At 42.1% G+C, this 26,451-nt stretch overlaps 1 protein-coding gene and 1 pseudogene across 1 annotated transcript; one reads left to right on the forward strand and one right to left on the reverse strand.

The window, feature by feature from the left end:
* Window positions 1-1,613: 1,613 nt before the first annotated feature.
* On the forward strand, window positions 1,614-12,676 carry LOC118241311 (pre-mRNA-processing factor 17-like). The gene is given in 15 exon segments (XM_035525964.1): window positions 1,614-1,787; window positions 2,216-2,302; window positions 2,393-2,522; window positions 2,706-2,714; window positions 2,717-2,791; window positions 2,932-3,068; window positions 3,303-3,399; window positions 3,604-3,743; window positions 5,488-5,562; window positions 7,077-7,122; window positions 8,051-8,152; window positions 8,632-8,747; window positions 9,293-9,426; window positions 11,127-11,200; window positions 12,624-12,676. Coding segments are annotated over 15 exon segments (1,401 nt in total). The 5' UTR covers window positions 1,614-1,661.
* LOC118241333 lies at window positions 12,504-26,451 on the reverse strand (annotated as a pseudogene).

The raw sequence follows: 26,451 nt of genomic DNA on the forward strand, positions 1-26,451 counted from the left end.
CTCTCATATATATATATATATATATATATATATATATATATAAAATCTCACACACACTACACCTCACTCTCACACACACTACCACCTCTCTCTCTTTCTCTTTCTATCACACACACATACAGATGCACACACACACACATACAGACGCACACACACACACACACACACACACACACACTTCACTCTCTCTCTCACACACATACATTATACCACTTTGTCTTTATTTGACCTATGCAAAAAATCAAAGCACTCAACAGCAATGAGAGTCAGCATTCAGGATGTTGTCATATCTCTTAGTGAAGTGTCATTCCTCCAAACACAGTCCTCTCTCTTATTTCCATATCTCTTAGTGAAGTGTCATTCCTCCAAACACAGTCACAACAGTAGACACAACAGTAGTAAATGTAATTGATTTATTATTTATTAGCTAAATATATACAGCTGATGTGCTGTGATGTCTTAGGGTTAATATGATGAATGTGAACCTTGATGGCAAAGTTATAGGTTAGTTCATTATGTAACATAATGTAATATTGAATATAGTCTGATAATGTGCTCTCAGTGTACTAACTAGAGTAAGTGAGTTATAGGTTAGTTCATTATGTAACAATGTAATATTGAATATAGTCTGGTAATGTGTTCTCAGTGTACTAACTAGAGTAAGTGAGTTATAGGTTAGTTCATTATGTAACATAATGTAATATTGAATATAGTCTGATAATGTGCTCTCAGTGTACTAACTAGAGTAAGTGAGTTATAGGTTAGTTCATTATGTAACATAATGTAATATTGAATATAGTCTGATAATGTGCTCTCAGTGTACTAACTAGAGTAAGTGAGTTATAGGTTAGTTCATTATGTAACATAATGTAATATTTAATATAGTCTGATAATGTGCTCTCAGTGTACTAACTAGAGTAAGAGTTATAGGTTAGTTCATTATGTAACATAATGTAATATTGAATATAGTCTGATAACGTGCTCTCAGTGTACTAACTAGAGTAAGTGAGTTCCTTTATGTTTTCTTCTTAGAGGCAGTACAGAAGTTTGGCTTTCCACTAAAGTCTGATCAACAAATAGATGTGGCTCACCCTGGTACTCATTCCTCAGTGATTGGAGCATTAGCTGTCAGTTAAAGATGTAGAATCTTATTTTTATGTTATATAAATGTTATACTGGACGTCAGCTGCTGTATTCTTCTTTTTTTGAGTAGTTTGATCATTTCAACCATTTACAGATTCTTTAGTTAAATAATTTGAAGTCCTACTCTAAGCAGCGCTGGTGACAGCAGGTTGTTCTGGTGGAGTGGACGCCATCACAAGCAGATGTTATGCTGCACTCAGAACTACCATGAAGTGAGAAACCTCACACTGTAAAGTGTCTGTTGATCAAATAAAGACCAAAAGTCTGAAACTGAAAAAAATAAGATCTCAAAGTGGTTCTAAAAGTGAAAACAGAATTCCTTTGAATTAATCAATCATATTCAATCATTTAATTAAAGCTGATGTATTCTTCAAAGTTCAAAATCAAAAGTCAGGAAATAACGAAGCTAGGCAACATTAATGAATGATATTAATGTTCGTGACGAACACCAACAACATTCAAGATGCCGATAGTGGCAGGTTGTCTCGCTGCATACGGGAGTGATTCAGAATCAGAAAATGAATCAGCCCAATACAAGTCCCGAGAAAGTAGACCCAGACGCAGTCTCACATCTTCAGCCTTTAAAATCTGGAAGAAAGACGAGTTTATCTGTTCTTAATTCAGCACCTGAGGTCGCCGTCAAGGTATGGTACATGTCGGCTAGCATGTCTGGGTAGCTAACGCTAACTAGCTTACTCGCTAACGGTAGCTCGATTAGCTAGTTAGCTAACCTAGCTAAATAACTTGCTCAGCTAGTTAACGCTACCTAGATAAATTTTATTTGACGCGAGTTTCTTCGTGTGGTTATGTTTAAAACCTTTATATAGGACTCATACACAGTGACATGAAGTGTGGTGTGCCGCCTAAAAGACAACAACGCTAGCGTAACTAAGAATATCATGAAGTAACACAATGTGTAAATAGCTTGCAAAGTAGCTAGCTAGGTGGCTATCTTAATAATTTCCTTCATTAATGTTGCCTAGCTTCGTTATTTCCTGACTTCTTAAATAACCAGCGTTCGTTGGCCATCTAGACTGTTAATTTACTATGTGTTCGTGTTGCTGTATTGCAGGAAGATGTTGAGACGGGCACACACATTGATCCCTCACTCAAAGAGCTCCTCTACAACCCTACTTACGAAACCATGTTTGCACCCGAGGTAAGGTCACGGTCAAGAGAGTTTATATGTGGTAAAGGAACCATTTCAGTGTTTTGTTTAACGTAAAGCCCCGTCCTCTGTGTGTTGTAGTTTGGACCAGTTAATCCATTCAAAACGCAGCAAATGGCTGCGCCAAGGAACATGCTTTCTGGATATGCTGAGCCCGCCCATGTCAACGATTTCATGTTTGAACAACAAAGAAGGACGTTTTCCACTTTCGGTAAGGGACATGCATATTTTACATTTACTAAAGAGAATTTGTGTCTCAGAATGATTTGATCATGGTGCAATAGCCAGTGTTGTCAGTATTCTCACCACACCAGTTATAGTGAGTATTATGAAATATTCATACTTAGTTTAAATCTTTATTTCTGAGCACGAGATGTTCACTATATTTTAATAGGGTATGCGTTAGACCATCTGTGGACAGCAGTCAAGTCTCATCGAGCAGCTACATAGGAGCAGTGGAGGAAGCAGAGAAAAAGAAAGGTACTAGACATGATCTGGTTTTTCTCTGCTCATTGGTTGCAATTGGTTGTGGGTCTGCCTGAAGCTACAACCACCCCATCCCACCTTCCCTGTTGCTGCTTGGACAGTTCTTTGCAGCTGTGCACATCTGTTCTCCACAGGGATGACCGTGTTTGAGTCGGGCCTAAAGAAGGAGAAGAGGAAGCGTGTGAAAGGGGGAGACGCATCAGAGATCGACAGCTTCTTGGGGCCCTGGGCCAAGTATCAGGATGAGAAGGACGTGGCCAAACCTTCAGAGGTCAGAGTTTGCCCACATGGGTTCCTTACACTCTATGATAATCACTTGGGTTTTTTTTGTTTGTTTTTGTTTTTATATTTGCTTGCTTTGCACCTTGTGGCAGGCTGTCTACTCCAAATTTGTTAGCCGTTACTTCACAACATAAAGGCTAGGTTTAGCCTAGGCAGCGCGTTTATATATCATTTACTTCAATTGCACTTTGAGGATCCCACTCTGTCATATTCTGTTTGATAGGAGGAGCAGAAGGAGCTGGACGAAATCACGGCAAAGAGGCAGAAAAGAGGCAAGAATGAGGAAGAGGCCTTTGCTGAGGAGAAAACCATTCTACACGGTAAGACACATGGCAGCTGTTCCAACCCATTACGCTTCACAGAGTCAGATTTACTTTTGTCCACAGCATGAATTTGTTCAGCTCCCGTTACTTTCTTAAAGCTAGCAGGACTACCATAATCCCTCTCAAGTTTCTCTGATTTTCTTTTTGTTGAAATGGCTAAAAGCCTCTTTCCTCACCCTTTGATGTGTCTTTGCTCCACAGTCAAAGACGCGTATGACTACCAGGGCCGCTCTTACCTGCACGTCCCGCAGGACGTGGGCATTAACCTGCGCTTGGCGGAAATACCCGACAAATGTTACCTGCCCAAGAAGCAGCTGCACGTCTGGACCGGGCACACCAAGGTGAGGAGACGTGTGTGTGTGTGTGTTCTTGTGCATTCACATGTGCGCGCATGTTCACATGCGTGCGCATCTGCTTTTATGAGTGGAATGTAGTGAGTAGACCGACTCTGATTAATTATCTAATGCATAATGATATCTAGTGCATAATGATGATGGAATGACAAATTAGTTTTGTTCATGTATTTGGGAGTGAGAGAGCGAAAGGGAAATGCATTACAGAGGAGGATGCTTTTATGCTTGGTGGAAAATATCCGGAGAAATTACTTGCCTACATGGTACCATTTTTGAATGGAAGTGTTTTTACGAAGTGGCACAATATGAACAAAATATTAATTTCAGCTATTTTGAATAGAGATTGCACTAATACTTGAGCTGGAATACATCCTGTTTTCAGTTTAGTCTCTATGAAATCATTATGTTACATTTATATTGGACTTTTCTAGCCAAGGGTGCTTTATAAACTATTTTTAAAAAAGGGAAAGAAATTGTATATTCAATCAATATACTATAATGTAATTGGTTTGTAGATTTATCTTAGAGTGGTACTGTGGTCACAAGTATTAATTTAAATGAACTGTAAGTAGTGTATTACATTACAAAGTTAGAATGCATGTCTGTGATTGGTCAGGAAGTTTGAGTAGCTGTGATTTGTTAGAACACAGAGTACGTTCACCAGGGCTATCAGCTACAATTAGAGGGCCCTGGACGTATGCAGTGGTTGGGACGTTCATATGAAAAATACTGCCGTTTGTAACTTGCAGTGTTCTAAAGCATCAGCCAGTGAGAGAAACACAAACATAATTTTGGTTTTAATTTTGCAGTTAATGAATTGGCTCAAGTCTTGATTAGGATTAGATTTACTCTGTCTCACATAATGTCTGCTTTCAACGTGATTGGTGTTTGCCGTTTAGACTTGTGAACTCCTTAGCCTGGTCTGATATTCACTCACGATGTTTTCTGGAGCACTGGAGGTCAACATACCCGTCTCTCTCCTTCTTTTCTTGCTCCTCCTTTCTTCTATCCCTTTCTTCCTTCTTTCTTCATCTCTTCATCTGTGTGTCAGCCTCAGAGCACTTCCTTTATTTTAGCAAGTGTCAGAATGTTGATTTGAGATCAGCTCCCCCACATTCTTTTCTGTTCCCAGTGCCAATCCCAAGTCCAGAACCTTGGCGCTGTTGATGTCTGTTGGAGTCACATCGTATTGGCATCTAAACTTTGAATGTGAACACATTGTGTGATGTCAGTTATGTCTGTGTGAAATCAAAAGTGTTTGCACTTAAGCTAGCAAAGTGAGCTTGCTGTTGAAATGCCCCCATTTTACATACAATATGTACAGAAAACCGGTCAGGGTGCTACTGAAGTTAGTAGAGCACTTCAGTACCGGTGTCGAGGCCTGATGCTTCTGTTACCACTTCTCCACTGTTCGTTATGGTGTAAAAGGCATCAGTCCAGGCTCATTCTATTAACGGTGGGAAATGTGGTCAGCACTGGGTGCAGTCATTCGTTCCTTGAAAACACTCTCGTTTTAGTTTATCCACGCAGCCACAGAATAATCAGGACGCAGCTCTCAATTAAGGCAGCACTGAACATTACATTTGTGGGCCACGACGCCAGTGTGCGAAAGAGTAGAAGCTAACCTCGTGGCCCTTGTAAATGGCTCTTGAAAGCAGGTGGTGTTTAATTGCACATGAAGTGCACACACACAGTTGGCTCATCTCCTCTCAACTCCACCTTCCACTCGTAGGGTGTCAGCGCCATTCAGTTGTTTCCTGGGTCTGGCCACCTGCTTCTCTCCTGCTCTATGGACTGTAAGATCAAGGTAGGTTTTATCTCTCACACTCAGACTTATTGAGCATACCTCTGGGGAAAACAAAGTGGTGTTCATTCTGATGGCTGTTTCTGAGGATGGTGGGTGGCTGGGGGGGTTTACAAATCGTTTTTCTAAGCAATTACTCTTTGTCTGCAATTGTTTTTCATAAGAATTCACTATTATAAGTATCGGCAGGGATGTGTTGCATAATGCCGAATACCTACGCCTAACAGGCTCCCAAATGTGGGTATTCAGTGAGGAATATGATCATTAATTTATGTAGTACGTTTCTCACTGTTAAGGCCACTTTGCAATAGCAATAATAATAATGTTACAAATTAGTGGTCGACTAATTAATCAACTGATTAATGCCATTTTGTGACGGTCGGCTTTAGCTGATCGCCCCCTCTCCACCCTTCACCCCTGTGGCAAAGTTAGTTTAAGAATTGCCTTTGGAAATTGTTGCATTTTTTTTCTAATTTAGTTGCTACATTTTTTTTTAATCAGTGCACTACAGAGTGCAGATCTACAACAGAGATAATGCAGACAATAACAGTGTTAAATGTTCATTTAAATTCTGCAATTTTTGGTCGCATTTGTTGTTAATATTAAATTGTTGTATTTTATAAGGTGCAGAAAGTTATACCAGTATTATATATTGCCCATCTGCCTCCCTACTCTCTAAATATTGCCATCAGCCATTGAAAATCTTATAGCGGTTGCCCTCTAATACGAATAAAATAAGTTACAGATAGCTTGGTTCTATCCTTAAGATGAGTGATTTTTACTTTTGCAAAATAAATTGTTGCTACATGCAATATCTGATCCCTAACCATTCAAGAAACGTTTGGAAGCCTGTATAAGGAGAGCTGAATAATGGAAAAACAGACTTGTGTTTTACTGTGCTTGGCTCTTTTTAGAAGTCTTCCTGACTGGATATCAGTTATTTTTAGATACCCTTAGACAAACATATAGATATATCATAGTCAGTAGAGGTCAGTACTGCCTGCTTTACATTTACCTGACGATATTATCCGAAGCGACTTACAATGTTGACTGAGTACAATTTGAGCAATTGAAAGTTAAGGGCCTTGCTCAGGGGCCCAACAGTGGCAATTTGGCACCAGTGGGGCTTGAATTGGCAACCTTCTGATTACAAGCAAAGTATCTTAACCATTGGGCTATCATTGGCGGCTCTGCACAGAGGACAGCAAAGCAGAGTTCAAATGTTGGGTCATCTTCATAATTTGGAGCATTTTGTTCTTAGCCCACTCTGCAGTGTGATTAATTTGATCTATTTGCCCTAGCTTGCTGATTGCCTTTGCTTTCTTCAGCCATGCTAACAATCATTTCAAATAGCTGAAAGCAGAATTTAAGAAGAGATCATGGATGTGTCCACCAGCCAACCCACGCAAACATTTACGCACTGTTTCCTGGGAAGACATTTTAGCACTGCTTTCAGTTTCTGCCATTTGTCATATCTGTCTGGCATGGGATTTAAAGCTCTTTTTTTCCTTTTGTAGCTTTGGGAAGTCTACAGTGACAGGAGGTGCTTACGGACATTTATTGGTAAGAAGGGGTGTTTCCTGAGTAGCTGTTTCATAATCCAGAAAGCTCTTGACTCCATCTTAGAATGCTGTTGTAAAAGGACATTTAGGGCACAAATTTTAAAGGAAAAGAACTCAGGTTTGCAATGTACCTGCAGAAAGATCTGGTGCTCCAGATGAATATAGTGATGTTATTTTGTTTGCACCTCGAGGCAGAGAATTGATGAGACTGAGCTTAAGAACATGAAAGGCTCTCAGAACACGGTGCCCTCTGATCAATGTCTCTCCCTCTTTCCCTGCTTCCCTCTGTCTCTCCCTCCTCTGTTCTCTTTATTGAGCTTTGTCAGATACCACCAGAATGTTTTTGCTTGTGTTATGGTTTCATGAGGGAGCGTGCAGGTAACGTGTACAGAATCTTCTGATGTTTTCCCAGCCTATAGACGAAGTGGAGTAAAGTCGAAACGGGCTTTTCTACTGGTCCGGTTGTGCTTGTCGAGATCCATCCATCGTGTATTATTCAACAATGAGGCGGTTGCCGGGCGATCGAGCCCCGCAGCATGAGCACCGGCTCACTGGAGGCGTCGTTAAGGGGTCCCTGCTACCCAAGCCAGTATCTGTGGGGCACCGTCCCGGTTACATTCGCCAGCTGTTGCAGAAACCCCTCCAAACCAGTGCTGGGTGGTCCACAGCAAGTTTTGTCTCATAACTGTCACACATGTTGCATGTACAAATAGAAAAGAATAGAGCAGGATACTCTGTCGGTGTATCTCTCTCTTTCGCGTTCTCTCTCACATGTACTGTCACATTATACTTCTTGTTGTCATGTCGTTTTCCGCTGGTGATCTCAGTCTACCTTATTATATGTGCTTGTCCGGGACACAACAGTGTCAGAACAGATGAAGGCAAATGCTAATGGCTTGCTTTCTCCATGGCCCTTCTCCTTGCTGCAGGTCACAGTAAGGCAGTGCGCGACATCTGCTTCAACAACGCTGGAACTCAATTCCTCAGCGCCGGTTACGATCGCTACCTCAAGCTGTGGGACTCTGAGACAGGTGAGCACCATGCACACACCTTTTGGAGACCAACCTGTTTTCTGTGCCTCCCTAGCTTCCAAGTGTTTCTCTCACATTGAGTTGGCATGCAACTTTTCTGTAGTTGGGGTCTTTAAAGAAGCACTCTGCCAGTCATGCACTCTGCCAGTCACGTCTCTGTACGGATGGGAGTCTCCTTCACCAGCATATACTCGTCCCTTCTCTCTGCTCCTCCACTAGGAGGAGCCACTCGTACAGGGCGCACAGGGTTGTTCTTGGGTCAGATTCTGAAACCGGATGTGGGGTAACTCGCACCGCTGTGCTTTGATCAGTGCCATCCGTGTCTGAGCTTATGATTCACTCACTCAGGCGGCCTGCTTCCTTCCAACCCCGTACTCCTCTGGGGAGAGGAGTGCACCTCCTGTGTGCTGAAAGAGGTTGAGGGGTGGAGGATGTTCGTGTCTGCTGGCCACTCTTGACAGAATTCCTTCTGCCTTCAGGTCAGTGCATCTCCAGGTTCACTAACAGGAAAGTCCCCTACTGTGTAAAGTTTAACCCAGACGAGGACAAACAAAGCCTGTTTGTTGCCGGAATGTCGGACAAGAAGATTGTGCAGGTAAGCTATATGCATGCATGGGGGGGTGTACGTGTGCACATGCCTGAGATAGACTGCCTAAGACTGTCCTTAGCGTTCATCTTGCTGTTAGTTTTTAGGTGTTAGACTGTCCACACATGCATGCTCGCACATCCCCAAACCCACACCCAAGAGAAGCCTTGGTTACCCTCAGTAAATCTGAAGACAGGACCTTATTTCACGCTCTGTGCTTCCCTCAATAGAAGGAGAGAGTGTTTGTGTGTGTATGTGCAATGTGAGGAGGAGGGGTACTGAAGGATGGATAGATTCACATGAGGGAGAAGTTGAGGAGGAGAGCGAATGAGTGCAGTCCTTCAGCAGCAAACATGATGGGAGTAAATAATCAAAGCTGAAAAACTACTCACCTCTCCTTCCCTCAGTCTCCAGCTCCATCTCATCAGTCTCTGTCACAGGCAGAGACCAAAAGTCATCATCTGATCTGCTACCGTAGGGATACGTTAGTGTGTGTGTGTGTGTGTGTGTGTGGAGAATAAAGCCCTGTTCCTGCCCCGCTGTCACCTACCTAGTGGGACATCCGCTCTGGGGAGGTGGTGCAGGAGTATGACCGCCACCTGGGAGCCGTCAACACCATCACGTTTGTGGACGAGAACCGCCGCTTCGTCAGCACCTCCGATGACAAGAGCTTGCGCGTGTGGGAGTGGTGAGTGGGCGGTGCCACATTCACATATGAATGAACAACCTTTTGTTTCTCATATTGATTTTAACTCGGTGTGTTGTATGTGACCACACTGAACTTGATGGGTTGCAGGTTAATGTGTGAGTCGAATGCAGAATTGGCCAGCAATAGTTGGATTCAGTGCATATGGGGAAAGTTTTTAGATGCATATTTAAAATGTTTCATTTTCAAATGCAAAACATTGACTTAAACTGTGTGTATAGACACGCTCCAGCTGGCCATGTCAACATCTGTGTGCAGTATAATCTGTAAAAGACATTAAGCAAATGCACTGTTTTAATATTGTAATTGCATGCAGAACCGAGGTAAATAAGTTCTTTGCCATGAGATCTCCCTGCTTGAGGAGTCTCCATTGCTCTGGGCCATAACGTGGATTTGTCTGTTCTCTTGGGTGTCTAGTATTCAGATCCCTCTGCAAAAAATATAGAACACCTGGGGCTAGTCAGTTATCTGTCTCTTGGCGAGAGTCTTTAGAGTGGACTTATTTACATGTAGATATTGATTGGCTTTCAGCTTAGGCCTTGGTGGTAGTTTGACACTGGGGCACTAATTATTCCCACGGTAACTTTTTAAATAGGCATTAAATACCATGTATCGTGTAGTGTGTGGCACAGGGCAATTACTGTGAGATGTGATGAATGTAGCAGTTTTTGGGTTCGGCCATGTCTAAGCATGATGCAGCTCCATTTCCTCACAGTTGATCCAGTAGCACTTAGTGCTATATCCAAACACTTGAATACTATTTTGTGTGACTTTGCCCTATCTTGTGCATCCCTACAACTTTAGCCCTAATTTCCTTTAGAATACTCTTTGGTAATTATTTTCATAGCTTTTCATCTGATTTACAGTCTGACCAATGGTACTTGAATTAATTTTCTGGATAAAAAGTAAACTTGGAGCTTCCATTGTAAGTAATTAGTCATTTTTGTCAGAAAATTTTATCTAAAACCAATATCACTTTAAGGCAGGCAGTACAGTTCTCTTGGAGAATATATTAATCTGATTTGTTAGTAGTGTAATGGATCAAGGAGAACATGAACTTTTTCACATTTTCTTTTTTGTTGTCCTAGTGTCATTAGCTATGAGACATTAATTTGCTGTTAACTTCTGTGCGACATTGCCTTTTGATGAATTTTCACATCAATACACTGTCTTAACTGTTTAAATCTCCACTTTCTGGAGATTTTCTTTTTTTTTTTTTGAGTCACTCCACACTGACATGTGCTCCCTAGGTCGTGAGATGGATGAGGATAAGACTGGACTGCAGTATCATTGTCTTACAAGCTACATTTTTCTCAGTAGATTTTGTAGCTTCTGCCAGTATTTGCGTTTTGTAGTCTGGGAAGGACTACAAAACCCACTGTCTCTCTTTGGGGTAGGAAAGATGACAAATTTACCTTCTTTGTCAACAGAGTGGCACTGGCTAATCAAGAGTGTTTAGTTACACAGCCAGAACAGAAAGGAAAGGAGGAAAACCACAATAAAATAAGTTTGAGGCTCAAATATTTAAAAATGTAGCTCCACATCATTTGCACTTGTTTGTGCAGGTCGAGATGGCCCGGTCTGCTTCCTCTACACCATAGTTTGGTGCTAAACATTAAATGCGCTCATTGCATGAACTGAAGGTGTCTGGTTTTCATAAACACCTCCTCTCGTTTTTTTAGGGACATTCCAGTGGATTTCAAGTACATTGTGGAGCCCAGTATGCATTCGATGCATATCAGCACTTCAGTTCAGCGTGAGGCATCTGTTTCTAAGTGTAATAAAACATTTTGTACATCAGTCTGTTTGGTATCACTGGTGATCAGAATCAGACATGGCTGACAGCACAAGGGGTTCTCATTTGTATATTTGATGTAAGTTGTCTCTATCCTCTGACTACGTTGTATGGGCTAACCAAATGAATCACCATGGCCAGTTCCTCTCCTCTAACCTGGTCTAACTGGATCTGATCAATATTATAGTTGGTTTACATGCAGCTGATATTTTAGGATGATTTTGGCCCTCATTTTCTAATCATCTGAAATGGGACAAATGTGTACAAAACATCTTTGTTTCCAAGCAGGCTGAAAGTGCTATAAATAATTTTTCTAGAAGACATTTGGCAGTTTCTGCCCAAACTTCACTATGGCCTTTAAACAAGCTGATAGCAAACAGCCAACACAAAGCTAAAAGCAGATTAATAACACGGGACTGGGAGGCACTAATCTGCCTCGTGTCATGAATCTACTGATGCAGTGACAAACTGCATTGCTTCCTTTTGATGATAAACATGCCTGATTCTCAAAGGCAAGTCAAATTTCCTTTGGACGGCGAACGTACTTTGTGCACCACAATCAGATGATGATTTATTGTTTGCTTATCTTTGAACAAGAGGAGTCAAGGTGAGACTGCTAATGCAAAGCCCCTATTTTGCACTCCTTTCTTATGCCACTTTCGTTCCCTGTGAGTGCAGTTCATTTACTCGTTTGTTTGGTTTAATTAAGTGCCCAGAGTTCTGGCTTCAGTGAGGAGCAGATGCCTCGTTGGAAGCTATATAACCAGGCATTTGACTTATAAAGGGGGAGACCGCTTTGTAAGTGTGAAAGGCTGGTTTCTATAGTTTTTTGTTTTGTTTTTACACATAGGAGACCATAGTACTGAAAGCCGAAGCACACGAACGCGCTTAAGCAAGCACGGCTTATGTCTCCCTCGCACGCATGCACATGCAAGGGAAGTCAACTTCCTGGGTCTCATCCATAATTTATCACGTCACTGTATTCTGATGCAGCAATGTCAAACCATTTCTATGTAGTCAGCTAATATTTCAGTGAAGCTTTATGTGCTGATGGTGATGATACTAAAAAAAATTCTCCCCAAGGATGAGGGAGGGAACATTTGTCCAAGCAGTCTGCGTCGACAGCCCAGGGGCTCATTCTCCTGTGTTCTCTGACCAACCTTCTTAAATCGCAGGACCGCTCTGTAGTCAGCTGTGTGTCTCTTAGATTTTGACCATACCAGAGACAAAACTAGTCTGCTGTGTTCGGTTTGAGCTCTTTTCCTGCCTGTAGCTCTATTCCAACCTCATTACTTCTTTTATTTTGAGCCTGTTCATTTGCCTGCCAGCCAAGACTCGCTCACCCTGTGTCTCCCAGAATGAAGGGTCATCGTTCTCGGACCAGATTCTTCCGATAAGAGGCGGAGGGTCAAACGCCTGACCAGTAGCCAGCAGTAGACGGGCTCTCTCCCGCGGAAGCTTTTCTAACTGCGTCGCTGACCCTCTGGAAATAATGCGACCTTTACATAAAACACTGCTGAGCGCTTAGAAGCACTTATAGCCCCCCTTTGTCCTCATCTTTTTCCCTACAAAGGATGATGCAGCTCTGCCATATGAAAACAGCACTACAGTGAACAGGCCAAACTGTCAAATCTGAACACATCTGGTTGCAACTTTTGGCCTCAAAGTTTACTTTGGTCAGCACAGCTGCCATGCCCTTCTGAACAATGTTCCCCTTAATTCAAATTCGTGCCAGGCAAGTCGATCTCCCTGCGGAGCGTAACGTGTGTTGACCCACCCCAGTATATAAGTGCTGCTTGTGTTGTGTAGGTTCCTCTGAAGAAAGAGGCGTGGCTTTGCGGAGACAGTGTAGCTGCGTTAGAGACTGAAATGTGCACGCTCATGTTCTCTCAGCAGGCTAAACCAATAGCGCACCACGTTTGGCTCGTCCCCGCCCACCTCGAACCCCGCCCAATGCAGGTGGACCTCGAGAAGCAGGAGGCCTACAGAATGCAAAACTCCTTCCAGGACCAGATTCTCTAGAATCTTCCATTCCGCACTCTCCATGTCTACCTTCAGCACATCCACCTGTGAGGAGAAAGCATGCAAACAAGCATTCACTTCATCAGTGATTCATCGTGGACTAACAATCGCACTGCATATGATTCTTTTGTCTGACTGTTGGCAGGAAACCAGACAAAGAACAGCTAAACTTCGACTGCTGAGATCCCTTGCCTCATTATTTCTCATGCATTCAGGACTTTCATTAAAAAGGTTCAGCCTGCTGCTGCCTGAGTGAAGATTAACTGTGAACTCCAGACGGGTGTTTCACACACACATGAATTGAGGTGCATTCCCTCTTTCTCCATCTTGTGTCCAGCTAGAACACTCCCTAGTCCAGTTCTAAGACAATGGCTCATGTTGTCTGCAATTTTAGAAGTTGTCTGAGCCAGTTAAAGTAACTTAGGTCCTCAGTCCAGATTGTTTTTTTACATTAATCTCTCTACAGAGAAATGATTGTGTAAATGATTGGTGATTCATCTTGCATTCTGAGTTCATCTGGTACGTTGCTGCTGCTTTTACACCCTGACTCAATGTTTATTAAAGCGATGGGGTCAAAGGACTTTCTCTTTTGACTGCCTGCCCATTATAATAATTAAAGCACAAGTTCTTTATTATATCCTGCATTAAAAAATTAATACATCTTCTTGAGCACTTGAATAAATTAAAGGTCCCTAGTGTTCCACCTGTTTTTGTTGTTTAAGTATAAGCAGATAAGTTTGAATATAACCCCTGAAAAGGGTTCTCTCCTCCACAGGCACCAAGTTGTGCTTTTAATTTGTCGACTAATTATCAAACCCCTGATGACCTGAATGAAATGAGGAATTCAATGTCTTTTTCTTTTTTTCTCAAACTCCAGCTTTGTCTGCACTTGTTCAGTTGGACAGGAATGGGGTGTTTCATGCTGGCTAATTAACATTTAGGGAACACTAAAGAAGCTATTTGGGAATGCAACCCTTTGGCGGGACATTAATGATCTAGCTTTAATTACACTCTCATCAACGTGCGTATATGAGGAAAAAAAAATCCATGAAGATCTGCTACTTCCTAATTTTTCCACACTTGCCATCTTCAACATGAGAAGATATATTATTATGATTATTATTATTATTATTATTATTATTATTATTATTATTATTATTATTATTATTAATAGTAGTAGTAGTATACACTCTTTAGAACCCATTGGAATGAATGTTATGATTTAAACATGTACTTTTTCATATAGAAACTGATTCCTCCTACTATTAATTCAGAAGCGCTTGCATAGCCAATGAAGGACCTCTGTCCAAAGCGTCGTGTTTCTCTGGAAACTGTGTACTTCACTACAATTTTGAATTGAATCTCTGCAACTTTTATGACAGTACACTACAGCTGAAGAAGATTCCAGAAAGGAACCAGAACTTTTGTACTATACATTGCAAGGTGGGGCCTCCATGGATCAAACTTGTTTTTCCAACACATCCCACAGATGCTTGGTTGGATTGAGATCTAGGAAATTTGCAGGCTGATTCATCACCTTGAAAGCTTTTTTTGAAATTTTATTTTTTTCCAGTGTGGTAAGGCACATTATCCTGCTAAAAGAGGCCATTGTCATTAGGGAATACAATTCCTATGAAGGGGTATAGTTGGTGTACAACAATGTTTATGCAGGCAGAAAATTGCCCTTGCCTCCTTCCCATAGTGACTGCTGGTGATATCTTCCCCAGTTACACAAAGCACCTGCACTCAGCCATCCACATTACATAAAAGAAAACATGATCCACTGGGCCAGGCCACTTTTCTTCAGTGTCTACATGACCCTGTTGCTGGTTCACTGCTTGTCTTTGCTTGGGCCACTTTTGGTAGGTACTAACCATTTCTGGGAACACCCCACAAGATCTGCCATTTTGAGGTGCTCTGACCCAAACTAGGCATCACAATTGTCAATGTTCTATAGTTCCTATCGGTTGCTCATTTTCCTGCTTCCAGCACATCAACATCAAGAACCTTGACAGGTGCCAAAGGGCTGGGATATATCAATGTTATTAATTTTCCCTATAAGTGGTTTTAACGTAAATGATCGGTGTATATTGAAGGTAGTCTATTGATTTTAAATGTAGTTCTATGTTCCTCTTGACAACAAGGAAGCATGCTTAGGTTACAAATGATGAACACTTTATAATGAATTTAGAAATGATTGGCTTACTAAAAAGCTAGATCTAGGCAACCTTCTTAAAATTGTTTAGTGTCACCACAGCTCAGTGGTTAAGGTACTTGACTCATAATTGGAAGGTTGCTGGTTTAAGCCCCACCACCGCCAGGTTGCTGCTGTTGGGCCCCTGAGCAAGGCCCTTAACCCTTAAAAGTACTCAGTCATAATTGTAAGTTGCTTTGGATAAAAGCATCAGCTAAATTCCATAAATAAAAGCTTAAAAGTCTGAGGTAAATTAAACTCCTAGCATGGTCGCCTGTGCTAAATCAGATTTCTCTCAATAAATTTTGTTTCCCCCAGAAGACCTTTCTTGAGATGGTTCACAGAGTGTGCACTTCTGAACTAGGAACCCTAATCCCAGCACCTGTTTTTCAGCATTCTTGATGTGATAAGTGGCTCATAGTTCTGAGCAAACAATATTGGCCATTTTCCAGGACAAAACCTCAGTTCAAAGTTTAACAGTTTTGGCTTCAGGACATGAATTTTCAGCCTCTGCTTTAAATTCAATTATGGACTTTGCGGTAATAGGGATGAAACACTAATTATGGTGGGAGAGCTCAGAAGAATGACTAAGATAAGCCAGCAACAGAAACTCTTGGTATGGAAATTAGAGGGTGAATTTGAGTCCTGTCAACACAAGGAAGATACATAGACCTACTTCTGAAAAACTGCACAGTGACCATTAAAAAACAAATGTAGAACTGAAATAATAAAACACAGTTAACAAATATGCTTTAAAAGAAAAAAATATAAACCATATAGCACTATACAGCTGCTAACATTTCATGTTATAAATGCTAAGGAGTAATGATTATATAATACTGTCACCTTAAATGAGGAACTGTTTGCCATTTAAAAGCACCAAATTATAAGCCATCATCAGAAAAGTATTGCTGTGGATGACCTCAAAGGTACTCCAGTCCTCAACAATTTATGCAGTTTCTAGGAAATTAAATTTGTGTAAATAAGATTTGGCAAAATAAGTGGCTTAAAAGTCTGAACTTTCCATCCATATATATAGCGGAGGCCCAGTGGTTCATCTCCCTAATCAGAAGTGCAAATGGATCAGCAAATGGATTTGTTTAAATGTCACTAATTGTAGTTAATTGTATAATGCCATCATGCCTTCCCACAAGAAAATAAAACTGGGGCACTTACAAAGAAAAAGGAGGGAGAAATGTCCCACCTAACTAGTTTCTATTTGAATAAAGGTGAGCTTCATTTAAATGTATTATAAATTTGACTGTTTTTACTGTTTATTCATGTTTAATTTTTATATTATGTTCTTGGAGCAGTAATGACGTCTTAAACCAGGGTGCCCAACTCCACACCTGGAGAGCCAGAGTCATCCACAGTTTTAGGAATTCCCAGGTGTGTTTCCTAAGTGTGTTTGAACAGGCTCAGTGTACCTCTAATTTAAACCTTTTTGCATCATCTGTGAATTACAGTATGATATATGCAGTATATGCCTGAACCTGAAACACATTCACCTCCAACTTTATCAGAAACACCTGCCTTGCACCTCTACTCAGTGCTGGACCCTTTTGTCATTACACCCCTTTTATGAGGGTGGCCTCATGCCTGTGGTTCCTTCTGGGTCTCTTCTTTTAGGTCTGCTGCCATAGATAGATCTGCTGGAGTCCATCTTTGCACATTATAGTTCTCTAATTTACACACCCCTTTACCTGGATATGCCTAATAATCTATTCTCTCTTCCTGCCAAAGTACACCTACCCCCGATGTCATGATGTTACTGAGCCTCAACCCGTCTCAGCTGCCATAGCTACTCCCACCACCCCCTGATGTCCCCTGCTGTAGCCCACCACACCTCCACCCTACCAACTCATCAGTTGCTCTTGATGGACGTTCTCGTGCGGGATTGGTTTTGGACATGCATACACCATTGGGACCAGACTAGGGATTCTGGAAATCATTTCATTTTATTATTGTCTCTATTGTTACTATTGTGTTGACCATTGTCAGCCAGAGGAGAACCCCCCCACTCCCTTTGAGTCTTGGTTCCTCTCAAGATTTGTTCCTCATCCTCCAGGGAGTTTTTCTTTGCCAGTGACACCCTTGGCTTGCTCACTGGGTGCTTGGACTCCGTCATTTGTAAAGCTGCTTTGTGACAAAATCTGTTGTAAAAAGCGCAATAAATACATTTGATTTGACTATTATAGATGCATTTTATAGGTGTACTATTACAGTCTGTAGTCTCTTGTCATGCACTATATGTCAGCCACACACTATCCCAGTCACCTGTGGTCAGTTTCTGACAGGATGTTATTTGGGTAGTGGGACATTTTCAAAGAGTCACTGACAGTGACACGGTGGTGGCAGGGCTGTGGGTGTTGTGCCAGTATGATTGCATCAGGCACTGTAGTTTTTCCATGTGTCAGCTTCCTCCATGGGTTTAGAGTGGTTTACCCCCGAAAACATCCAGGCAACAGGTCATCCTGTGGTCAGAAACCACCCAGTGAGTTTGAGGGTTACAAGCACAAACTGCACAGAAACAGAAGGGCTAACAGCATCTAATTGCACACAGTGTTTCTTAGAAATAAATGTCACTAATGAAGTGGGTGGAAAGTATATGTGGTTGCATATTTATCTTCATTTACTCTGTCTCCATGTTTAGCTAAACAGAATGGTCTATCATTATTGAACGTCTGTCTTAAAGAATATTAGCACCTTTTGACTCATCACATTTTTTCCTTGTCTAGGATTAAGACAAGCAAAAAGTCATGTGAGAAAATATCTGTTGTTTATCATCTTATATGGATAATAGAGAAATTGAACCCGTCATTCAAGTTATTCAAACAATTTTCTCCTTAAAAATATTTCATTATTCTATATATTCTTATAAGCAAAAGCTGACAAATATTTACATTCACATTTGACCTTTGACCTTTTTGTAAGAACCCTTGAGTCTACAGGAACTCCTAAGTCATCTTGCATGAGTTCCTATTTCATTGGGTGTAAATATCTAGCAACACACAAGCCAGATACCTTTCATCACCCATCAACATTAGAGAATATACAAATGGTATTAAATATTAATGACCTTAATCAATCAGATGAGACAAAAGCTGTAATAAATAATGCCACTCCTACTATTACTATATCCACTATACTATATTCACTATTAGGAGAATGATTAGGAAAATTTGAAATGAGCTAAAACGGCTGGGAAAAGGAAGTGTATTTTGCCTCCACAGTAGGTGAAACTTCCTCCACGGATCACAGGTGGAAAACTGTAAAAGCAGATTAAATCCTGAGGACACTATGTGTCTAAAATATCGATGCCAATAAATTATTTGCTCTGTTCAGTAAACATCATTGAAACTCTGAAGAAACCTTTTATCCCAGAAAAGATAATCTAGGAATAGGTGATAGTTGTTATTTTTTTAATGTGACTGGAATCCAGAGCATATACTTCCAAATTCATACAGAAATGTTTCAGTGACCACAGAAGCTTCAGAAACCAAAGTGTCCACAGAAGCATCCTAAACCCCACTGAAAACCTTTGAGTTGCGCTAAAGACGAGAGTCCCCAGAGATTGTCTCTATTTTTTTCCCTTTCCTTTGAATTAAGATGATAAACAAGAAACATCTTTCACAAGAGGTTTTGCTTGTTTTTACCAAGGGTGTCAATAATTCTGGAGAGCACTCTATTACTGGAATGTTTTCCACCTGGGCCACGAAGCTTAATCGATAGAGTATAAAGCATCGACTTGCTGATGCTACGCACCAGAGCGTGGTTTGTAGGCTTTTCAGTGAAGGGCCGGAATTTAATTTGCAATGATTAAACTCAGAGCGTGAGAAGGTGGGAGAGTGATATATGAGAGTGACAAAAAAGCCTGGCATCTTGGGATATGGTGCATAAATACGAAGCAATTATCATTTTGATAAAGGGATGGGGGTGGGGAGATAGTTCTTTCTGTTCAGAGCGAAGTTGAAAAAGACATTGACTGATGAGATGGGCGTTGTAATATGTCAACTGTGAGATCATTGCACGCCCCGCTGACTGTAGGCATTTGACAGCGCTGTCGCTGTGATGTAGTGCAATACAAGCGTATCACTGCACCAAGTGAGGACGTGGCACCAGTACTGAAGTTCTTGGCTCGAGCTGTGACATGACATGGTGGCCTTTGCTTTAAATACGGGTCAGCAATTCATTAAAACAACTGGGTGTGAAAAGTTCCCAATATTCATAGGGCACAGCACTAACACGACCTCATTTTACACAGACATGAACCAGTGTGCTCACGCTACAGACTCCATACATACAGCTGTAATTTGCTTTGCAGACAGCTATCAGGCTGCGCGGTATACCTGGCAGGACTGCGAAAATTTCAGGTTTTGCTAAATGATAACGTGATGATATGCAAGGATAAACCCATTCAGTGGAGAGTGTCTCGCAGCTTTCAGGACTGAATGCAGAATGAGTCAGGATAGATGCCCTGCGTCACAGCGTGTAGAGCAGGGCGTGAAGCGCACTCACTGCTTTCTTTGTTTGTCCGATCGTTTTGCAAGCATAGCAGTAATACTAATAGTAATGAATGTACGTTGAAAGGGCATATCATGTGGGCTAAACTTGTAGGCATAGTTATAAAGCAAGGGTTGAACAGTTATTAAAGAGGTGCAATGTATGTTCCCATTTTAAAGCAAACATTAAAACAGTTTATTTCATTTTTATTTTCCCCTGGATTTTCTTGGTCCTTTAGAAGATGGAGGATGTATTCTAATTAGGTAACCAAAGGACAGGAGTAGTAGTAATAGGTGAAGATTATTTGAGCTTGAGGCTTTTGGGGATAACTGTAAATGTGCATGTACGGCACGTCTTAGGAGAGTAGAGTGAGCCTAGAAGAAGTCTTCAGGGGCCGGCTAGAATCTATGAAAAGTCTTTAGGAAGTGTGAGTTGCTGAGAGTGATTCCTCGGTTAATTTGGCTGTGAGCAGAGTGACTGAATGACAGGTGTTGACGAATTTGAATGAAGAGCCGGTAACCTCTATAAAGACCTCCCCCCCTTTTGTTTTAAATCACCCGGACTTTTAGAGATTGTTATTTTAAATGGTTATGTACGTACAGAGTTAATGGAGTTCTTCTTGGATGGTATCTCAGAAGCCATCTTTTTTGCAGTGATTCACTTTATGTAGTCTGATTTTTAAATTTGTGGGGGTGTCACATGCATATGTGATTTTCAGTTTACTGTGATGTAACAAACTAACACTTCAACAAACCTCCCTTGTCTCACAAAGCAGCTTACTGAATTAGGGACCATAGTATCAGTGTGCATGACAGTATTTTCTGCTCCAGAGAATTTCTTCTCTTTTTGTCATATTATTTACAAAATATTTGGAGACAAACTATGGATTTTTCATTGTTTTTGTTATTTTGGTTGTTCCAGGAAAAAGTACACCCTTGGAAACTATTCACATATGTAACACATATGTCTAGCTGACCATGTCATCGCATTTCAGAATATGAAATCTAGTTCCATTTAAGAGCCATCAATGACACACATAGCTAAGGAGGCTCATCTAAAACACCAACTCTAAAGTGAGTTTCTACAGGAACGTTTAATTAGTGCTCTTTGACTATGAAGATGTCAAAGCATCCAATTTGCACATTTAAAAGCCCTGATGGCTTTGTAAAGTTAAACCTCTTGGCGGTGTTTGGCGTCAACTGTCTGTGCCCAAAGTCATTGAGGATCGCGGCCAGCTTCTTGGTGCTGCTGCGTTGCCTCTGTGCTGAGATGGCTGGGTTTGGCTCCCTCCAGTCAATGGAGAGCTGGTACAGCCACACCCCTGAGTCCTGTAGGTGTGCCGCGTCGATGCTGGGATCGAAACAATGAACCTCGTAGCCAGCAGTGGCCAGAGCCTTCTTCAGCCACAGGTCCTCTCCTCCCAGCCTGCAGAGGGAAAGCAAGAAAAAGAAGGAGGAACAGAGAGACAGAGAGACAGAGACACATTTATGCAAAGCTGTTGAACTCTTGCAGCAAGGGCAAGCTTTTTTACCAATTGTTCCAAAGAGCAAAAAGAGCAGTTTATCAGCTTTTAAAGATAAGCCCAATAACTGCACAACCAAAGCAGGGGAGAACCAAATTTCAACCTGAAATGGAAGAACCATGGCTGGACTCCAGCAGAGGATCGCGCTCCGATCTGCTCTGCCTTCGGCTGAAGGAGCCCTGGAGTCAACTGGATGCACAAAAGACCCACGGGCTTCTAGTGTTTGGCTGCTCAAATATGATCTCGTGTTGGATGAGAAGTGCACTTGTGTTGTGCTGCCTCCAGTATAAATTAAACATTAGCTCGGATTGGGGAATCAGTAGAATCTAGTGATTGTTGCAGTTTTATGAGATGGGCCAGAATCCCAGCGCTTCACTGGCTCTGTTCCTACAATTCAGCTTCTTGGCTGGGATTAAGTATAAGTGTTATCTCACTCTAAAAGGGTTAACAGGCACTGCATGCTTTTTCATGCCATGCTCTAGGAATGAACAAGAATGGCGTTGACTGTTGAATACATAATGGACAGTTTGCAAGGCACTTTACTCTTGAACAGTTTGCTCAAGACAGTGGGCTTCAGGTATTCAGCCTGAGCTCTGGCTCTCCTTCTGATGTGCTTTCTCTGATCTTCATGCCTCCCTCCCTTGCTTGCTTTTAGGTTTCCCCAGTTCAACTAGGGGACATGTGACATGATCACACAGTTGGTTTATGGTGTCTTTGTGCTGTGGAGAGAGTGAGTGAGAGAGTAGTCAATGATTCATTTAGTTCCCTAGCACTTAAACACCCAAAGACACTTGGGGCTTTTTGTGTTCAGCCATATTCCTCATGAGGGAGCAGAAAAGAAAAGATCAGAGGGAAGGAACTGCAATCAGGGACCCACTTCCTTCTCTCCACACACCAAAGGGGGATGTCCAGTTTCCCTGTGGGAAAGCCACAGCATGTAGTGCAGAACCAGCTGAATGGGAAATCCCCAAGCTGCTGTATTACAATATTAGCTGTTGATCAAATGTGAACCGATCAGCTTGGTGCAGGTAAACAAATGGAACTTCAGCTGAGTGCTTGCAAGACACACAAATCCAACAACTCCACTGACCTGCATGCCATAATCTGGGCAGGTCTGAGGCCTGAAGCTATAGGAGCAGACCTTCGCAAAGACACCAGCACCACCGCCAACACCTCCGTCATCTCTGCCATAAGCACCATGAGCCACTATTCTGGCACCAAACTCGTCTGTCTCTGTGCTTGTGGGCAGGCCGTGTTAGAGAGTCATCCCAGCGGTTGCACCGGCCCGGCAGTACACTCATCATGTGTTGGGCACTATTCACACTAATTACAGACCTGGCTAATCTCATCAGTGTTGTCTGCATTGTCTTTACCACAGGGAGCTGTCGACATACACCACTGTGAATAAATGAAATATCACAATAAACAGATCTATGTATTCACTATGTGTTTGTAATATTCCAAGTTATTACTGAAATTATAGCCCACAAAATCAACATCACACATGTTTGCACTGACTTTCTTTCACAGCAGACATGTCAAAGGTTAGCTGGGGTTTAGTGTTTTTTATTTTATTTATCTTTAAAGAAACCTTTATGCATTGAAAAAATATTATTAAATATGCTATATGTTTTTTTTAAAGATGTAATTTAGAAGGAAGCTTGTGCAGGCCTTCGACACTTAGATTGTTTACTCCCCACTTTCACGGTTGGTCGGTTCCCTAAAGGGGGGGATACGCCCCTGCCAGACTAGGACTGTCTCACTCACTTTCCCCGCTCGCAATCACCTGTCTTCTGACAGGAGACACCTGCGTCTCATTTACCTGTATGCGTATTTGTACACCCACAGGTTCGGAGGGACAGCGCTGCACATTAGTAGTCAAACCACACGAGTCTGCTGTGGACGAAAAACCAGATCCTGCAGTGGGCACCGTCCTGCTATCGGAGGTGCTTCCCAAACAAGGCAGTACCCCTCCAGGCTACTTCAATAGAAAGCCCTGAAGCTGATGGGTAGGTGCCTATTCCTTTAGAGTACCAGGACCTGGAGCAGGTCTTCAGCTCCAGCAAAGCCACTCGGCTTCTACCGCATCGAGACTGGGTCTGCGCTGTAACACTCAAGGAGGGAGCGGTGCCCCCTCGGTGCAGGATCTACCCCCTCTCTCAGGAGGAGCAGCAGGCTATGGGACAGTATATCAAAGAGACGCTGCAACAAGGGTATGTCTGACCCTCGACCTCTCTGGCATCAGCAGGGGTCTTCTTTGTAAAGAAGAGGGACAGGGGCCTGAGACCTTGTGTGGACTACCGAGGACTCAACAAGCTGCTGGTGCAGTACCCATATCCCCTTCCCCCGGTACCAGCAGCACTTGAACAACTGAGAGGAGCCAGGTATTTCACGAAACTGGATTTACGCAGCGTATACAACCTAATCCGGATCAAGGACAAAGACGAATGGAAAACAGCCTTCAGCACCTCCAAGGGCCACTATGAGTATTTAGTTCTGCCGTGTGGTCTGGCAACGGCCCTGTCGATTTTCCAGGCCTACATTAATGAGGTTTTTAGGGAGTTTTTGGGAATATCCGTCATCGCCTCTAGCGACGACATTTTGATCTATTCCCCCTCCCGGAACCAACATGTGCGTGACGTGCGGGCCATGCTACAGACCTTGTTAGTGAACCAACTGTATTGCAAGGCTGAGAAATGCAAATTCCACTGCAAGGAGGTCGACTTCTTAGCGTACGCTATTCAACAAGGGAGTGTGAGTATGCAACCAGGCAAGATGAAGGCGTGGCCAAGGCCGCTTACACCCAAAGCACTACAATGCTTTCTGGGCTTCGCCAACTTTTATAGGAGGTTTATTAAATCCTTCAGTTCACTGGCAAGGCCCCTCACAGACCAGCTGCGGGGACCTGTGCGAAGGATCAAGTGGACTCAGGAGGTCCACAAGGCTTTCGAGTAGCTCAGGAACACTTTCACAACCTCTCCCGTCTTGCAACAACGACCCTGAGAGACCTTTCGTGATAAAGGTAGACGCCTCCAACATGGGAGTGGGCGCAATACTTTCCCAACACACGGGAGAGAGAGGTGGCCTGTGGCCCATCGCTTACTTCTCTGCTGAGCTCAGTTTCCAAGAGAGGAACTACAGGGTTGGGCACCGTGAGCTTCTGGCTATGAAGCTCGCTTTTGAGGAATGGAGGCACTGGCTTGAGGGAGCAATACACCCATTCACAGTTTATACTGACCAGAAGAACCTAGAATACCTCGAGACCACCAAGAGACTAAATGTCAGGCAGGCCATGTGGTCAATCTTCTTCTCCCAGTTTCAGTTCAAGGTCACCTACAGGCCGGGAGAGAAGAACACCGGAGGGATGGTGCTGCACATTATTAGTCAAACCACACAAGCCTACTGGAGAGACGTTACTCTGCTCCTGAAAAGCCACTAGACTCGGTATCGCTGCTTTGAGAGAATGGATAATAAAGATCCTGTTACTGGAACTTCACCTCTCGCTTCATCTCTGCCGCCGACGTCACACCCACAAAGCCTCGATTTAAATACCCCAGCATTAGGAGCTTGTGTTGTCTTTTCTGCTGATCTAGCAATCAAAACACTACTGACAGAACGTGACATTACAATATGCAGACTTCAGTGTATTTAACTGGAAATGCCGAAACAGATTTTATTGTGTTATTCAACATTTATTAATAACTGGCAGTGGTGACTGAAATAGTTATACAGGAACACTGTAGCTATGTGTTTTTTCTTGGTCAAAGCAGGGCCACTTTCTTAAAACATGCTGGAAACATTGCCATCTTGTGAAAAAATGTGCTTTGATCTTAAATGCTTCTTGGGTTTCCAGACAGGAAGCTGTTTTTTTATCAGGACACGCTGGTCCATAAACTTCATGATCAGAAGCATTATTCATTCTATTGATCTGTCTGAATGTTAAGAGAGCTTGGATCAAGAGGTCTATAATTCCAAGCAAATTCACTTATGTACACATGCTAATGCAGTTTGATTTTATTACTTCAAGAGTCAAATATGTGGCTTATTAACTTACAGCTGTGCATATATTGAGAGAGAGAAAGAACATGCAACGTATAAAGTCATAACATCCCCCTGTTATGCCATTACTCAGTGTGGAACCAAAGCAGTTTACACACAAAAACACTCTCAGAAGGGGGTTAATGTTCACACTACACAGAACTTGCTGATTCTGCAAGTTGAGGAATACAGCGAGTCCTCAGTCAAAAAAACGGATCGAGACGTGACCTTCACCACAGGAGCAATAGGACAAACTGTGTGTGTGTGTTGCTGTATGTCTGTGTGTCGGTGGGATGCATGACAACGTGAATGACCGAAGGGTGTAAATTATGAGGGGATATTTTTCCATGAAATGAATAAGACTGCAAAGACTTCCTCTTTTTCAGGCCCATTTTAGTTTGTTTTTTAAAATATTTTTACATTTTTATTTATGAAGTTTTATTTGGGTGCAATCCAAGTCTTCTGGCATATGAGTTGAATTCTATAAGATATTTATTAATTTCATCTTAAGGGGTTTGACTGGTCCCTTTACAAAATGTAATGTTTTTATGTCACTTTCTATCAAGAAGTTGAAACAAAATCTGTCTTAGATGACCTGCAAAATACATTTCCCCATCAACCAGGTTTCACATTATCTCATTAGTGGTAGGTCTCTGCTGTATTTGAACAGTAGGAAAGAGGGTTCCTTTGAGAAAAATCTTATCTATGTGCACATGTATGAATGCATGCACTGTGTGTGGGTGAGCACATGCATGCATGTGTACATTGTGTAGTCCAGCGTACAGACTGTAGTGAGCATTCATTTAAAAATTTGCCGTGTGATCACATGCAGTCTAAAGCGCTCATTCCTTACCTTTTCACCTGAAATCTTCTTGGCTCCATATCTCGCCCATAAATTTTGGAAGCCGAAAAAGGATCCGTGCCTTACCCGAG

This window comes from Electrophorus electricus, chromosome 5, assembly GCF_013358815.1.
Source record: "Electrophorus electricus isolate fEleEle1 chromosome 5, fEleEle1.pri, whole genome shotgun sequence".
In the NCBI taxonomy this organism is placed as follows: Eukaryota; Metazoa; Chordata; class Actinopteri; order Gymnotiformes; family Gymnotidae; genus Electrophorus; species Electrophorus electricus.